We start from the raw sequence: 19,442 nt of genomic DNA on the forward strand, positions 1-19,442 counted from the left end.
TATAACTGGTTGCAATAACTGAAAAAGGTGTTTTAAACGTTTACTTCACTAAACAAACAAACATTTGTTTCATATGTGACAAATTTATCTTAATATGCAACATAATGACAATACTAACATTTTTCAGGATATTGAATTGGTCCCACATAACAAAATACTACACACATATTCAGTTTTCATTGCTATATTCAACAATATTTTTTCCTAATTACTGGGTTTGAATATAATATTAATTTCTCAGATGTTCCTTAAATGTTCATCTAAAATTTATTTACAACTAAAAAAAAAAAAAAAAAAAAAAAAAAAAAAAAAAAAAAAAAAAAAAAAAAAAAAGAAAATTCATGTCCACAATTTTCAAGAAAATCAATCTCCTGCAGCTCAAATCACTTGAGACTTGAGTTTGGGATGGCGTATTTCAGCCTGTATAGCACTTAGTGTATTTTGAGTGTTGCTACTTTGCTGCTACGCACAGATCATGTTGGAAGTACTGTGGGACTTTGTATAACTATTTTATAGACATCTTAACAATTTGATACCAGGAACTGAAGCTGGCTTCAAGATTTGAAGTGCAATGTTACTATGCTTTTTTGTTACAGCGTTAATTCAGATTCTACTTTTTTTTTTTTTTGTAACATGATAAGAAGTGACAGCAAACACAATAACTTTTACACTTTCTATTGCACTTATTCATATTGTCAAATCTGTGCTCTAATTAATTATGTTATAATGACAATGTAGAAGGCTTTGATGTGTCATGAAGAAACTACAAATTTGAAACTACAAAACTGTTACAGCAAGTATGGTAAGTGATCTGAACTACCTGCTTGTACATAATTATTTTCAATTTTTCTTTATTTACTGTTCTGCTTTTTACAGACAAGTAAAATATCTATGACATTTTTTCACCATCTCATCAGCAAAATAACACCATACAACATGAAAAAAAGTTCAAAATTTTGGAGAAATAAAACAAGTGATAGCTTTTTTTTTAGGTTTTCATATTGTTGATTCTGTTCCAATTAATTACGTTCCAGTGAGACTCTCTAGGAAACCTTCTCATGCAGAAATACTTAGATACATACAAGGGTTTGAAAACCTGCATAAATAGGAAGAAATTAAACAGACTTGTGCAAAAACTTTATCTGCATATTAACATAGCACCTATGTGTATACACTGACTGGCAGTTTACTCAAAAACACTTGCAAATTTATCTAGCACTTGTCTTGTAAACACCTGGCCATAAAATCGCAGAAATTATCTCTACAATACAAGACTTTATAATACCAAGTCTCGATATTTTTCAAAATATATATTATTTCATATCAATATGACATTTATATTTATACATTTGTTTCACATATCTCTGAAAGAAACTGATTCACCTTTGATGTACATCTGTTTACATCCATAGCTTCAACAATACTGCAGCACAGCTGTTACTAAAACTCAAATGTGCAGAAATGTATATAACACAAAGCGAATACATATAATATTCAAGTTTCACTATTACCTCAAATTGTAGACAAGCAGCATCATCCCTAAATCATGTGACTAGCCAGGTTTGATGTTGAGAAAATACACAGTAGACTATACTTACTCCATAAATATACATACTCTATGGGAAAAAACACATGTTCACACATGTAGTGAATCCAAAACACTTTTAATACCAGAGTCTACTTTCCAGCTTTTGCTACCATTTGACTGATTTTCTTGATAGCTTCAGGGTGCCTGCGAATGGCTTCAATCCACTCGGTAGTCCCCATCACCTGCTTGAAATGTGATCGGATGAACTCCACAGATGAGTTTAACAATGCGTCACACTGGTTTTCCACAGCACAGACAGCTGTTGCGACGGCATTACCCACAGTGAGCTGCCTGTTGGACAGATGTGCAAGGCACTCCCTCTTCAGGTCACACAGTTCAAATCTGTGGGCTGCTGCCAGCAGCTCCACTGTGGAGTCACTCAGGTTTTTCACTCCCCCAGTGTATATGTAGTGCAGAACGTCAGCCAACACTTCAGGCTTCACATCCGGAACTTCCAACTGGCCCTTCTTGAACACCTTTGATCCCGGCCGCAGGTTACGGGCGAAGAAGGGACTACGGGCTGCCAGTATCGCTCTGTGTACTCTCATCTCGACAGTCCCGGCACTCAGTTTAAAATCTGCAAAATTTCCTGACTCTAGTAGGGAATGCAGATCCTGTCTAAGACGAGACTGCAGCACTGGCTTAACTGCCACAACACACTGCTGCACGACACACACTGTACGGATTTCACACTCTACTTTCAACGTGTCATTAGTTAAACACCCACATTCAAATTTATCTGACTCTGAACCTTCCTGAAACCAGTAGCCCGGTAATGTTTTGATTCCGCATCTCTCTCCTTCTGGGGAAATTACAGAAACACTCAAATCCACCATTACACTCCCACCATCATTATTTTCCAACAGTTGGAAGCACACATGGTATTCTGTTCCCAATTTATAGAGCCTTATTTCCCACTGAATTGACTCAGGATGGCAGAAACGAGGTGATGCGACAAAATCTCTGTTCTCGGGCCAGTTTGTTAAGCCTGAAATGGTCCAGACATAGACCACTTTCTTTCTTTCACAGCTTGTGTAGCCCAAGTCCCACACAGTATCTGAACTTCCAGCACATGCTGATGTGGACTCTGTGACTGGAGAATTCACTGTGGTGGAATCTGATTGTGACCCAGATGTAGCAGGCTGTGAGGAACACCTGTATAAAAAGATAAATAAGCAACCTAACTTTGTGGCCCAGTGATACCACACACATAACAGAGGAATTATCAAACTGAGGCAGTTTGTAAATTCAACATAAGACCGAGCAACTTTCCAATAACATATGACTGAATTGTTATTGATATTTACCACAGTTAACAAAAACAATAAACAAACAAAAATGTATTTCACTCTCCAAACTTATCTAAAACTATGTAAACAGGCTGCAAGTCAATGTAGAGGGCGCAATGGATGGTCCACTGTACGAATATTATCAGTTTTCATTCCTATGCCATTTTCATCAAATGTGTGGTTAACATGATGCCATATGCCCAACCAGTCATTGCTTACATTTTGAATAAAAACCATCTACAATAGAGGTTTCAGACTTTTATCAAAGAGGGCAGGGGGGGGGGGGGGGGCATACCCTACTGCCCTTGGGGTGGGAAACTAACCCTAAAAGGCAGAAGAATGAGAAACAATCAACGGAGTGTGGATGCAGAAGGCATGGAAACCGCTGCATAAAAGGCACAATGTGTACCATGCTGAGATGTCTCCATTGGCAAAAGAATTTGGATTTGTTCCCCATTTGCATGTCTGGGATGGGACTGCAAAGTGAGAGGTGAGGATGAGAAAAATATTTAACAATCAACAGGAGAGGGAACATTCTACAAGTTGAAGCATGGAATATTAAAAGCATGCATAAAAGTGAGAAACTTTCAAAAGGTAAATGCAAGGTCTCAGTCAGTTGTGGGTTGATTTTAAATGGTTGATATATAGTGAGGTGCCAAGTCTACACTAGTTCCCTATAACAACAGTTACTTTCCGAAATTTCTGGCCACTGTCTTGTTTTCTCTTGATGATGTGGTCCTGCTATGCAGTGCCACATATTTGACTGCAGACTCCTTTTCTGACTGTAGAGGGCAAGGGCTATAGGAGAGATTCTACATTTAAACAACTCACTATGAAATCACAAAAGACAGTTTCTGTAATTCTTCTATATTCAAATAAGTTCTCAACTTGCAACTGCTAATTAACAAAGCTTTTCAGACAACATGTTCATACATGATGCCTCAATGCTTCACCAAAACTACAAGTTCATACTTACTTGAGATAGCATAGCATAGAGTCTAAACAGGGTGAAAAGTATTTAAACCGACAAACTCTGGGAGGTTGTAGGGGGCATCAAAACAAATATTTTTCCCTAATGTCATTTTTTCCTATGAGGAGTATTTAAACCAGTGGAGGCCGTATTACACTCTTCAGTTGTTAGAGGCCGTATTACGTTCTTCAGTTGTTAGAGGGCGTATTATGCTCTTCAGTTGTAGGCAACTGCTGTCCACCAGTGTAGTAGTGCATTGTCTCTGTTTACTAATGGAGCGATACACCTGGAGTGAGTACACTGATATGGTTGGTCCATACTATGTAGTGCACCACAACAGACGAGCTGCACAGCGGGTTTATCAACAACAATATCCTAATCGCCGTATCCCGCATCATACGACCTTTGCTGCTGTGTACCAATGCCTGCGTGAGACCGGGTCATTTAGCAGATTACGTGGACAGGGACGCCGCCGCACGGTAAAAACGTTGCAATTTGAGGAAGCTGTCTTGCAGCATGTGGAACAGGATCCTTCAACCAGTGCTCGTGCAATTGCATGTAACATGGGGACAAATCAGACGAATGTAAGAACAGTCCTTTGAGAGCAATTGTTATGTCCATTTCACTTACAGCATGTCCACAACCTAGAACCAGTTGATTATCCACCCAGAGCACAGTTTTTGCAGTGGTACCTGGGACACTGTGAAATGCACCCTACATTTCCATCCTCTCTGTTGTTTACCAATGAAGCAACATTCGGGCATGTTTGGACTGAGGATAACCCACATGCCACAGTTACTAGCGCTCATCAAGTGCGTTTCTTCATTAATGTGTGGGTCGGTGTTGTTTGGGACTGTAACTGTGCCGTATCTGCTACCTAGGCCATTAAATGGCAGGCACTATTACAATTTTCTCACCACAGCATTGCCAGAATTGCTGGAAAATGTCCTGCTCCCTACAAGACAATGCACGTGGTTCCAACACGACGGGGCACCATCACATTTCAGTCGTCGTGTGCGTCGATTCCTGGACTGACGGTTCCCAGAAACATGGATTGGCAGATGTGGTCCTGTACTGTGGCCTGCTCGATCCCCAGATATGTCCCCTCTAGACTTTTTTGTTGGTTTAGTTAATTTGTCGCCAGAGAAATCTTCCTCTACCAGTTTAAATACTCCTCATAGGAAAAGATGACATTAGGGAAAAATATTTGTTTTGATGTCTTCTACAACCCCCCAGAGTTTGTCGGTTTAAATACTTTTCACCCTGTATAACATCATTCATTTTTCTTTAGTGCTCAACAACTGTCATCAGGTCCCTTTCTTCTTTGCAGTCCACAGCACCCCCAAAGCACAACTGCAAAATGCAAGTGACCCTCACTTGCCACTCCAAATTACACATCACTCATCGCTTTCTGTGCTGAACCTGTGTTTTTCATTCTCTTATCTGCACATAAATTCCAACAAACCCAGGCACAGTAGGCACTCTTTATGCTACTACTAATTAAAGTCATGCTTTTCACACACAACTTTCTTCAGTCTAGTAAAAGGAAAGTGAGACGTGTTGCTCTACTTTGTAGCAATATGTACCACTACAAATGGCATGCTGTAAAGTACTGCCTCCAAGCTTTTTATGTGAAACCTTGAAAAGCTTATTAAATAAGACAAATGGTGTTGACATTCTACATCTTTATTCCTAATGTCTACATATTTGCAGCCCTCTATTTGCAGGGCTCCAAATTGTAGCATGTAACAAGGCGGCGTGTAACATATCTGTGTCAGTGTGTGATGAACAGCAAGCTGTAATTGAATTTCTAACTACAGTAAACTTCACCCACACATGGAGTACCCTATCCTTCAGCATGACAATACCAGACCACACACAGGTGTTGTGATACTCTGTGACAATCCTATGCCTTTGTTTCACTGTCATCGATCATACTCTGTACAGTCCTGACTTGGCCCCATCCACTATTCATCTGTTTCCAAAACTTGATGGACACCTTCAAGGACTTCACTTTGATAATGAGGAAGTGGTGCAAGCATAAGTAAGATTGTGGCTCCACCAACAAAGTCAGGCATTCTACAGTGACAGTGTGAACAAACTGGGCTCTCATTGGGAGAGATGTGTTCATTGCTAGTGTGACTATGCTGATAAATAAAGACATAGACGTGAAGCATAAAGAAGCAAAATGTTAATAACATTTGTTTAATTTAAACAGCTCTAAGAGTTTTCCCACAAAAATTCAGAGGTATTGTTTCTCAGTAGGGGCATGTGAAGTGGAATGGAAAGAAGGTAAGAAATACTGGTCAGATGACTGTAAGGGTATATCAACTGCAGCAGAAAATGGTGCAATGCGAGTATGATTTATCATGAATAGGAAGTTGGGGCAGAGAGTCTGTTACTGTGAATAATTTAGTGGTAGGATTATCCTCATCAGAATCAACAGCAAAATAATGCCAACAACAGTAGTTTACTTATGCACACAGATATTACGTACAGAAGATGAAGATATTGAGATAGTATATGAGGATACTGAATGGGTAACTCAATGGGTAATTCAGTATGTGAAGAGAGATGAAATTTTAATAATCATGGCTCTTTGGGAAGCTTTAGGATATAGGGGTAGAGCAGTGGTTGCCAACCTGAGGTTAATTATCAACTGAGGCGTAACATGAAATTTTCTGAGGAGTACAAACTAAATGATTTGATTCTGTTTCAGCCACAAAAATAAATTACTTTTGAAAGATCATTACACATACCACAATTTTTTAGTACTATAATACTGATTATATAAGTTAACAATAGTTACTTTTTCTCAATTAGTAGCATTAATGTGGCAGAGGTTACAGATTCCTCAAGTAGTTCACCCACTACACACATATGTTGGCTTTGTCCTGTACATCACTGATGGTAAAAGTGAGACACATACGTAACAACTGAGAAATATCTCAAGAAAATGTCTTCTCAAAGTTGTAGATAGTACCTGCAGTAGTCTGGAAATTGCTTCATTACTCACTTTGAAACAGATAAATGAATTAATTGACAGCATGACACAGCAGTAACTACAGAAGGACTACTATAGTGCTGTACACAGTATTATTATTATCATCATCATCACCATCATTATTATTATAGTGCTGTACACATTATTATTATTATTATTATTATTATTATTATTATTATCATGAACAGCCTGAAGTCTTCCAATTTCTGCTAGTTCAGAAATAAGAAGTGCAGCAATCAAGTGATTTACGAACATTAGGTATAGCACACACATTTTAACTTGGCTGATTTTAAATGAGATTGCAATGTGCAGGTCAAGCAAGTGCTGCAATGAAGAGCAGGGGAAGTATGTTTTGAAACATGTGTCTACCCTCACTGTGGATAATTAGCTTTCTTATCTGAGTAGGAGCTGTAAGTAGCACTAGTGATGCATGACAAATTCCTCCCTCATTCAAACAAACACACACACACACACACACACACACACACACACACATACACACACCCCAACTACTTATCATTCATCATTTTAAAAACAAAAACAAAAATATCCAAGACAAGTCTTTCATTCTACAGTTTAGTTAGTTGCTAAAGTTGGCAATAATTTGGGGGGGAGAGGGGGGGGAGAGGGTACTAAAGTGTGCGTCATTTATGTTGGCGGCCGAGTTTAGGTTCGTTCTACGCATCTGATGTCACAAAACACAGTCAGCCAATGAACAGAGAACGACGTTGCCACATCTCGACTGCAGTGCAGAGCATGGACGAGTGTCTTCAGTTTTAGAAATGTTCAGTCATAAATAAAGTAATAGAATGAAAGCAATGTATTGGTAGCAGACATTCTTTTATAGAAAGTTTGGAAAAAGCATTCTTTATACCAATTGCTTCATATTCTATTAATTAATTAAACCAAACAAGCAATACGGCTCCAAATTCAGGCGATGGCAAGGAAAGGTGTTTGTATCACTCTCACGAACCGCTTTTTCGCAATAAAGAACAGTGGTAATTGTTTATTTCCTATTGTACTTCAACGAAGCGTGAGTAATTCATAATCATACGAACAGTGTTTTGTCAGTATTTTGCGTGACGTGTTATAGTCCTCATGGTGTTATGTAGCTAGACGAGGTGCCTTAGCGTAACGGTTAAGGTGTTGGGTGAAAGCTTATGAGTACAAACCTTGTGTGGTGCTTAATATTTTCATTATTTAAAAACAATATTGAAGTGCCTTACTTCACGAATTATATTCATTTGAATGCAATTTTTTGAAATTTCTAGTGCTTTGTCTCTTCATTAACCCTTTCGCTGCTGCAGACACGTGCTCGCCGCATTCCGCGCTGTGCGCAATTTTGTCATCACTGCACTGCTCGCCTGTGCAGACACATGGTGTTCCCACTGCTTTGACACACTTATCATTCGATTTCACAAAAACTATTTGGCCCAAAAATTTGATTTTTACACGTCTTCTTGACTGATACCTTCCCCCCATAAATGACTTAATTTTGTTTCGATGTTCAATGCAGTTATTATGCAGCATTAAATGTAGTAAACCATTGCACGAAATTTTGAAGAGTTTGCAGAGGTAGAAGTCCATTGCGTATACTTTCCGTATGGTCGATTTTAGTTGCCACAATGTTGAGAATGAAATGTGGACAAGATACCTAAATTTCATATAAAATTTACTGTATAACAATATCTCATTTAATTTAAGTACGACATAGGTGTCGTATGTAATACTGAAAAATATTCCGTCTTTCGCGACTGTAATAAAAGTATTATTTACACCGGACGCGTTTGGCTTTATTTTAAAGCACTTCAATCAAGAAAAGGTATGGTACTCATGTTCTCTTTCTTGTTTTTGTTCCACAGTCGCAGTTTTACCAATGGTACTGAAATATATTTCTCTTCTGCAACTGTAATAAAGGGCTTATTTAGACCAGACGCGTTTCTCTCTTTTGAAGCACCTTCAGTCGACAGTATTTTGTCTCCTCCTTTCGTAGTTTTGTGCTGCGGTAACACAATATTCAATGTTTGTGTTGGCAGATCAGTGTTTTAGCAAATAAATGATGTTTGTGTGTGCCACACACAAAAATTATATTTGACATAGCTCAGAGCACTTCATTGATAGACGGTATATTCAAGTCCTAATGTTTTTGTAAGTCCACAGTTTTATTTAATGTATTTTTTCTACTTCCTTTTGATTGATTGAAGTGCTTTAAAATAAAGCCAAACGTGCTCAGTGTAAATAAAACTTTTGTTACAGTCGCAAAAGACAGAATATTTCTCAATATTACATACGACACCTATGTGGTACTTAAATGAGCTATTCTTATACAGTAAATTTTATATGAAATTTAGGTATCTTGTCCACATTTCATTCTCAACATTGTGGCAACTAAAATCAACCATACGGAAAGTATACTCTATGGACTTTTACCTCTGCAAACTCTTCAAAATTTCGTGCAATGGCTTGCTATATTTAATGCTGCATAATAACTGCGTTGAACATCGAAACAAAATTAAGTCATTTATGGGGGGAAGGTATCAGTCAAGAAGATGTGTAAAAATCAAATTTTTGGGCCAAATAGTTTTTGTGGAATCGATTGATAAGAGTGTCAAAGCAGTCGGAACACGATGTGTCTGCACAGGCGAGCAGTGCAGTGACAAAATCGCGCACAGCGCGGAATGCAGGGAGCACGTCTTTGTAGCAGCGAAAGGGTTAATGCGGCCGTGGTGGCTTTACTTCATGAACTGCGCGCTCCCCCCTAAACGTAAGCTTGCAAACTATGCTATACAATGGCGCTGCTTCTATTGGTCGCGTGCGTCATGTGCAACTGGCAACGCAGCAATCTCCTGCGTCTGGGCGGGCATGCGCGAGCCGCCAAGATAAAAGAATTGAACTATAGCTTATGTCTAATTACACTCAGGGGTAATGGTCTAAGAAAGATTGCAAACCACTGAGACAGAGTTACAGGTGAGTACAGGCTCAGTAGACAGAACAGGACAAGAGAAAGATCAATTGACTTTGTAACAAAGCAGGTGGACCTTTTTGTTTTTCTCCCCTCCAAAATTAGTATTAATTTTTTTCAAATTTAATGAAATATTCAATTTACTCATCTATATGGCATGTGCACAGTACATAAAAATCTCTAATATTGACTCAGGGCTTATCCAATTTCACTGTAGTACCTATTACAATTTTTTGGTTATTTAGAATTCATAAGTATAATTAGTTTACTTAAAAACCATGCTAATTAAAAAACACTGGTGATTTCAGCTCTCATTATAACTTCATTTGTAAACATATACCTGATTACTTACTTCCAGATAAAGTAGATGAGAAAGACATATAAATAAAGGAAGTACTGCTACAACCAATGAGGAAATTATGTTAGCAACTCTTGCACCCATTTAGTTTCAGAGTAATTAGCTTCCTTAGTAAAAACATTGTTACTAGGATAGAAGCCAAAATTTAGACAAAATAACCAGCATAATTCAGTAATAGTCATGTCTGTATCTAAAAGTCCTCATTCAAACAAATCTTCTTCCACTACTCAGTACATCTGAACTGTACATCTTTATTGTAATTTATGAAAAGCCAGAAAACAACAATAGTTTACTTTGGTTTAAAAATATTACAAATCAGAAAATGTACTATGATTCATCAAAATTTTGTATCTAGGAGTTCAGTCCATGATTGAGTGACGGTTTTGAATCATACACTGTGAGGTTGTAATTAATTTCATGAACTGTGTTGATCTTTCAGTATTGATCATCTACGATGGCAATAGTATCAGACTATAAACTGTGTTATTTATAAATGACAATTACTGGGCACATAATTTTTGTACTGATATGGCTGTTAGACATTGATTTAAAAACTTTAATTAGTGACTGAGTTAATTAAATGTTTGCCACATGTGTACTTCTGTGTCACTTCAGTGTTAGGTTATTACACTTGAACAACCACATTATAGAACACCTACTGAGTGTGGTATGTGATTAGCTATTTATCTGTGAATAATTTAAGCAGATGATGCCCAATCTGGCCGTAAACATCTAAGTGCAAGTAAACTGTTTGAGCTGGATATCAGGTGTGAACATTACCCCTTTCACTGTTACAGGTGAGCTCTTCGCATTCCATGCTGAGGCTGCATTAATTATGGCTGTACTGCTCACCACATGCAGGTGAATGTGCTGAGAGACAGCATTTTGGACAATATAAAATACTTATTATCTGATATTTCGAAAATTATTAAGTGAAATTTTGCACATCTTATGAACTGATAGCGTCACTTGATTAAGACCCGAATTTATTTTTATTGTGTGTCACAGCTAAATTTTTAGCTCTGATGATGGCTGCAAAGCTGAAACAAATGATAAATTTTGGTCAAATATTATGTGATCAAGATATTGACTTCTATCATACTTGAGGGAGCTGCAGTGGGTAAAAACTGCAGGAAAAGACAGAGATTAGTACATATTCAACAAATAATTGAGGATGTTGCGTAAAAATGCTATTCTGAGATAAAGAAGAAGGCACAGAAGAGCTGCATGAAGACAATCAGAGCACTGGCGACCCTTTACAAAAAGTACACACTCTAATCTATCTCATATTCTTCTCCCCACCAGAGATTCATCAGAACTATGTCATCTTCCTACCAAGGATTCCCATGAAAGTTTCCGTAGCATTTCCATTACTCTTTCATATGGGTTATGCCAATCTGTTACGATCCTAGCAGGGTGTCTCTGAGTTCTTCTGATGTCTGTTGTTGTGCATCCTCGATAAGGACTCCAAATACTGGAATAATATATATTTGGAGTCCTGTATAAGTATTTAGGGGTAATTCTAAGAAGTGATGTGGGAACTTCACGTCAAATCATATAAATATGGTGTGAAGTTTCCACATCACTTGTTAGAATTACCTCTAAATACTTACACAGTTTAGTGTGTCAATATTTTAATTGGCAGCTACTGAGTTCTTCCTCTCCATTAAAGGTATTATCTTGCAGTTACCAACATTTCAGTGAGAGCTGCCACTCATTACATCAAGTGGAAACTGTGTCCAATTCTTTCTGCAATCCCTTACAGTCATCATTGTTAATGCTTTCCTATACACAATTGCACCATCAAGTGAACAATCACATTGCTGCTGATCCTATCAGACAAAACACTTAGGTGTATTGAAAATATGGGAATATCAGAGGTCTTACATGCTTACCTGAGCACATCCAGTGTTACTTTCATTTCTGTACAGTATATGTTGATGTGACAAAAGTCATGGGATACCTCCAGATACCATGTTGGACCTCCTTTTGCCTGGAATTGTGCAGCAACTCGATGTGGCACTAACTCAATACATCACTGGAAGATCCCTGCAGAAATATTGAACTATGCTGCCTCTGTAGCAGTCCATAATTGCAAAAGTGTTCCCGGTGCAGGATTTTGTGTGACAAACTGACTAAGATGTTTGATGGGATTCACGTTGGGCAGTCTGGTGGCCAAATCATTCGCTCGAATTGTCCAGACTGTTCTTCCAACCAATTGCAAACCATTGTGGCCCGGACACATGGTGCATTGTCATCCATAAAAGTTCCATTATTGTTTGGGGACATTAAATTCGTGAACAGCTGCAAATGGTCTCCAAGTAGCTGAACATAACGATTCCAGTCAATGGTCAGTTTAGCTGGAGCAAAGGACATGGTCCATTCCACATAACCACAGCTGACACCGTTATGGAGCAACCACCAGCTTTCACAGTGCCTTGTTGACAGCTTGCATCCCTTGCTTCATGCGGTCTGCTCTTACCAAGTGAAATTGTGTCTCATCTGATCAGGCCACGGGTTTCCTGTCTTACAAGGTCCAACCAATATGGTTACAAGCTCAGGAGAGACAGTGCAGGTGGTGTTATGCTGTCAGCAAAGGCACTCGCACTGGTTGTCTGCTGCCATAGCTCTTTAACACCAAATTTCATTGCACTGTCCTAATGGATATGCTCGTCATATGTCCCACATTGATTTCTGCAGTTATTTCACATAGTGTTGCTTGTCTGTTAACATTGGCAGCTCTATGCAAACACTGCAACTCTCAGTCACTAAGTGGAGGCCATCAGCCACTGCATTGTCTGTGGTGGGAGGTAATGCCTGAAATCTGGTATTCTCAGCACACTCTTCACACTGGAGATCTCAGAATACTGAATTCTTCAACGATTTCCAAAGCTGAATGTCTCGTGTCTAGTTCCAACTACCATTCCGTGTTCAAAGTCTAAAATTAACTTATGCTTATTTATGAAAATTCTGTCAGACATTTAACTGTATAAATTTGTTCATATTATTCAAAGAGCAGGAAGAACCCTAGTAAGAAAAATAACTGTGCAATTAAATGAAAATTATCTTTTCCCATACTAACTGTTTATGAAATGTATTTCTTCGATTCTAGATCCAGAAATGCATCGGTGTTGAAATTCTGCTTTACAATAACAAATACCAGGCTATACTAAAATTGTCAAAAGTTTATAATTATTAATTCTAATTAAGCAATAATTAAACATTGCTTTTTACTATGGAAATTGTAATGTGTTATTTATACTCTGACAGCAGCACCTGCCAGTTCAGCACAGTTCTGTGAGGGGTGTGTGTGTGTGTGTGTGTGTGTGTGTGTGTGTGTGTGTGTGTGTGTGTGTTTGAGGGGGGGGGAGGGGGTAGTTAGTTGTTGCAAATAATGTATTTCTTTGTCTGGTGACATTTAAAGCAATAAATAAAAGGTAATTTGAAACAATGTTGGGTTAATTAATATATTTACCACATAACCTGGCACATAATTGAGTTTTACTTCCCACAAATGAGTGGGGGATGGAGTCAAACATACAAGACAAAATTCTTGTCATTATTAAATTCAAAGGGGAACATTTTTAAGGTTAGAGTTAGGTTACTGACAGTCAGTATTGAAAGAAATTGGTGTAGAACAAGATCGTACTATATGCAGCAGATTCCACAAAAACAAAGTTAATTTCGTTCATCAGAACGTTAAGAGATTGAAAAACAAGATAGATGAGCCTCTTGTATGCCTAGAAAATGTGCAAAATTTTGAAATGATAGATGTTCTGTGTCTCACTGAACATCATGTAACTGCAGGAATGGAGAAATTAAATATCAAAGATTACAGACGAGCACCATTTTTGTGTGGAGTTAACATGGAAAAAGAAGGCATTGCAACATATATAAAAATTGGATACAAAATCAAAAATATTGAAACACAATCTAGAAGCATGTGCTTGTGAGTTGTTACTAAACAATACTCCTCTGATAATTTTAACAGTATATAAATCCCTTGTGGGGAAACTTTCAGCTATTTATGAGAAATCTAGAGGTGTTATTCAGTTAACTGTCATGCAAGAAGAAACAGTAGTTTGTGGAGATTTCAACATAGATTTGGTAAAAGATATGGACAGTAACAATGAACTACTCGATTGGATGTTTGGATATTTCAATCAAATTTCGGTAGACTGTTTTTCAACTCGTGTGTAGAAAGTTTGTAGAACACTGATTGATAACATTATAACATTGCTATAGATGGTGTTCAAGCTGAAACAACATATACCCAACTGCTAATGGACTATTTGATTATGATGCATAGTTAATGGACTTACTCAATATAGTACCTTACAGCCCTGAGGCAGCTTCATACAGAGCAGTGAGGCTTATTAATAGGAACAGGATACAATGTCTTAAGAGCAAGTTATAAGAGGTATTATGGGGAGAGAAAGAAAGAAATATTAACATTAAATCCAGTTTATTACAAAGAAAATTTGTGTCAATATTTGAAAGTTGATTTCCTTGAAAGTTATCCAGAAGATCCATTAGAAAAATCAGTAAGCTATGAATAACAAAGGGAATTATAATCTCACATAAGAGGGGAGGGGAAATTTATATAAAGGCTGGAATACATCAAGATCCAACATTATTTATGTACTAAAAAAAATTAGGTATTATTTTAAGGAAAGTCATTAAAATGTCAAGAAGTATGTACACCATTACAAAAATTAATAGTGCAGATAAGTTTAAAACTATACGGGATGTTGTTAAATGGAAGACAGGACAGCCAGTCCATGTACTGGATACCATAACAATTAAACTAAATGACAATGTTGGGACTGAAAAATTCACATGTTGCGAGTATTTCTAATAATTGCTTTCTAAATGCAGCAGAAACAACAGCATTAAATGGTTCAGTTGAAGAAGCAAGAGACTATATTACAAATGTCATTCAACAAAACTTTAAGAAACTAGAAGTACCACCAACATCCTTCACTGAAATTAATAGAACTATACAAATTCTAACATACAAAAAATTGAGCAGTGTTGATGGAATTTCAAACAGAATTCTGAGAATTTGTTGCAACTTAATATGTAATGTCCTTAGTGATTATGTAATGCTTCACTGGAATAGCAAATTTTTTCCAGGCAGGTTAAAATATGCAATTGTTAAACTTCGTCATAAGAAAGGTGACAAGAAAGACTCATTTAGATATCATCAGATTTCCTTACTGACATCTTTTTCCAACCTACGTGAAAAACTAATGTACTGCATAGTAGTCTCTCACTTAAGTACAAACAATTTACTTAGCATATCACAGTTTGGCTTCCAAAATGGTAGCTCAACTGAGAATGCTATTTATACATTCACTCATCAAATAGTGAAAGCCCTAAATAATAAAATTCTGCCAGTTCATATTTTTTCTGATATTTTCAATGTGTTTGTGAAGATCAAGTTACACTCTTAGAAAAACTCAGGTTCGATTGAAATGAGGGCTTTACATACAGCTGCTTTGAATCATGATTAACAAACAGAATGCAAAAAGTTGTGCAGAATAGTTTAATCAATGTCGTAAGGTTAAAAAATTTTAATGACTGGGGAGAAATCACAAAGGGGGTCCCACAGGGTTCAATTTTTGATCCACTCCTATCCCTATACCACACAGTACTAATGTCATAATAAAACCCATTAGAGAGAAAGCAACAGAAGAGATTGTAAATGATGTTTCCCACGGAATTATCCAAGTGGCTCTCAGAAAATTGATTCCCTCTAACTCTTGAGGGAAAAAATTAGGGAAGAATGCTCCAAATTTTTGGGTGTACAAACAGATGAAAACCTGAGCTGGAATAAGAACATTACTTAGCTTCTCAAACAATGAAGTTCAACTATTTTCGTTCTTCAGGTAATTGCTAGTCCTTGGAACAAATGAATCAACCTCCTGACATTTTTGGATATTTCCATTCAATATCATCAATAACTGCACAAAAGTGAGCAGTATGAATAAAGTATGGTTTTCACCCAGGGACATTGGGTAGGTACCTTTTGAACAGCTAGGCACTTTAACTGCACCATCACAATACATATGTTCACTAACAAAATTCATCATAAATAATCCATCACAATTTGAGAAGAACAGTGAGATCAATATCTACAACACTAGAGGTAAAATGACCATTATTAAATATGTCATAGCTCTGAAAGGAGTTCAATGTGCAGCAACAAAAATCTTTGCTCATTTGGCCAATAACACGAAAGTCCAACAAGTAGCAGAGCAAATTTTAAATTTGACTTACAATTATTTCTCCTGTATAAGTCCCCCTATTCCATGGACAAATTTCTATTTAAAAACTGATTGCCCACAAGAAAAAACAAACTTGTTTTGAAGTGCAGTTAAATGAGTACGACTAAAAAAGTAAAATGTTCATTAGCAAATATGTTTATAACCGATTCCACATCAAGCTGATAAAAGAATCATTCAAACGATCTGTGGAACACGACTGACTAACTAACTAACTAACTAACTTTGCCATTTGAACCTTTACATTTCATTGAAGTACACTTTCAATTGTTCCAATAAAATCATCTTAGTGTTTCAAAGTTTACTATTTGCTATTATTATGATGCTTATTACTTTATGAATGTTCAAAGATGAAAGTTACATGCCCTATTATGACTTCTATGAACAGGAGTGGCCTGCACTCTTTCTCAGTTCATTTGGGGCTATTTGCTGTGCAAGTGATTCTCAATAAATATGAGCTAGGACAGGAGCTAATTGCATGACATACACAATATAAAAGTTGACTAACATTCTGTCAGGGCCTGGTACCTAGTTTGTCTTAAGTAATCTTAATTTTTTTTCAGGATCTGGGCTGGTGATATGTATACACTTTTATTACAGCGTGAAGCACGAAAAACTGGACCCGGGTACAGACTGCTCACCAATTATGCATAAATTGTTGCCTGCTACTAGCAGACACAGCAACGGAATTAGCTTATTTGTTATTTCTTTATTATCTAATTATTATATGTTTATAGTTTATTTTGGTAGGCAAAAATTTATGCATAACTGGCAAGCAGTCTGTAAATGGGGCCAGATTTTTGTTAGCGATGCTGTATTAAAACATATATCCACATTACATTACCTATATAATGTTTAAAAACAACTTTTCAGCAATCATCATGAAAACAATGTACCAACAAAAATATTGTATAAAGGTGATACTGAAGACTCTACAGCTGCCACTAGACCATTGATGCCTACCAGAAAAAAGGGGATGCTCAGTACAGAGCCCTGCAGAACCCCATTCTCTTGGATATGGGGGGTACTGAGGGTAGCATCCATTTGAACCTGTAATATGTGATGCAACAAGAAGTTCTTGCCAAAAATTGGGAGCAGACCCCAGAAACCCACTCACGTAATGAAGTAAGGATGTGGTGATGCCATGTCATGTCATATATTCTGTAGGTTGAAAAAGACGGCAATGAGGTGCTGATGATGTGCAAAGGCTGTCCAGATGGTGGACTCCATGCCAACCAAATTATCAACATTGGAGCAGCCCTTGTGAAAGCCAGCCAAAAGGCCCCGAGACTCAAGGAGCCAACACAGCTCCTTGCTCACCATGCATTTGAGTAACTTATAGAGAATGTCATTAAGGCTGATTAGGTGATAGCTGTCCATCTCTAGGAGGTCCTTACCCAGTCTCAGTATGAGAAACTATTGTGCTTTGTTGCCTTGGGATGGGAACTGACCCTCATTCCAGATCTGCTAAAGAGGGCAAGAATGTGATAGTGACAATCCACTGAGAGACATTTCAGCATTTGGTTGTGGATGCAGTATGGCCCTAGGGCCATATCAGGGTGATGGGCTAGTGCACTGGAGAGTTCCCATTCACTGAATGGAACATTACATGGCTCCAGATGGTGGGTAGTAAAAGATATGCGCATTCACTCTACCCACTGTTTTATGAGCTGAAAGGCAGGGTGGTAGCCCTCAGATGCAGATGCACGAACTTAATGTCAGCAAAATGTTCGGCGATGGTCTGGATCGGTATAAATGGCACCATCTAAGGAAGTACTTGGTGTACCTGCACGGGACTGGAAACATAGAGGGCTCTGATCTTTGCCCATACCTGTGATTGAGAGGTATGTGATTCAATGGTGGAAACGTACTATTTCCAGTACTTTTTGAACTAGCAGATGCAAGCACGGAGTCAATGAGGTGCTCTAGTGAAGAGTGCCACTTATGGTGTTGGAGAGCCCGTCTACAATCTCTAATGGCCACAGCAATCACTGGGGTCCACCAGGATACCATCTTTCAACTAAGGAAGAGGGGATGGCTTGGTTGGATGCTACAAGAAAGGCTGCCATTGTATACTGAACAACTGCATTGATACTGCCTTCCAATGGGGAGCTAAGGACTACAGCAAAGGTGGGGATAGGAAGACCGGAAAGTGGTCACTACCGCACAGGTCATTGTGGATTCTCCAGTGATAGGTGATAGAAGACCAGGGCTGCAAAAGGAAAGATCAATGGCCAAATAAATTGTTTGTGCCACACTGAAGTGTGTGGGAGCACCGAGTGCTAGAGGCAAAGATTGAGTTGCACCACTAAAGTTTTGATGTCTTTGCCACGGCCAGTGATCATTGTTCCATCCCACAGAGGGTTACGGCATTGAAGTCGCCTGAGACTAGGAAAGGTGGGGGCAACTTAGAGAGTAATGCAGACAGTACATCCTGGAACATGACATCATCAGAAGGGGGATAACCATTACAGATTGTAAAATCCTGATGTGCCCTCACCCGGAAAGGCACAGCCTGCAAAGGTGCATCGAGAGGCACAATGTCACTATACTTAGAGTCCAGACATATATACAATCTCCACTCGATGCCCTCTCATACTCGGTACAGTTCTTAAAATAATCTAAGTAGCCATAAAAGGCAGGGGTCCGAGTTGCTGGAAACCGTGTTGCCTGGATGGTAATACAGAATGCAGGGTAAGTGCTTAAAAGCTGCCATAGCTCAGTCAGGTGGTGGAAAAATCTGTTACATTTTTACTGGAAGATCAGACTGTCTGAATACTGGGGAGGCATGAAGTGACCTGTGAGGGCACCTTATGACCCAGCGTTGTGTGCTGCCACCGGTTGAGATGTCAGGGGATCCACTGACATAGGTTCGGCACATTGCCTGGGGAGATCTGGTACATTAGGGGCCAGTGGGATACCCACCTTGAGCACAGAAGGAGTACATATAGAGTCTGGTGGTATGGGGACCACCAAAGTTACCT

At 38.2% G+C, this 19,442-nt stretch overlaps 1 protein-coding gene across 1 annotated transcript in view; it reads right to left on the reverse strand.

Annotated features, from left to right (window-relative positions):
- Nucleotides 1-351: 351 nt before the first annotated feature.
- The window catches only part of LOC126106803 (uncharacterized), an 81,574-nt gene continuing 62,483 nt past the window's right edge, over nt 352-19,442 (reverse strand). Inside the window, exon 3 of the mRNA XM_049913194.1 lies at nt 352-2,743. Coding sequence (XP_049769151.1) covers nt 1,678-2,743 — 1,066 coding nt within the window. The 3' untranslated portion in view covers nt 352-1,677. The remainder of the gene's footprint in view (nt 2,744-19,442) is intronic.

This window comes from Schistocerca cancellata, chromosome 10 (assembly GCF_023864275.1).
Source record: "Schistocerca cancellata isolate TAMUIC-IGC-003103 chromosome 10, iqSchCanc2.1, whole genome shotgun sequence".
In the NCBI taxonomy this organism is placed as follows: domain Eukaryota; kingdom Metazoa; phylum Arthropoda; class Insecta; order Orthoptera; family Acrididae; genus Schistocerca; species Schistocerca cancellata.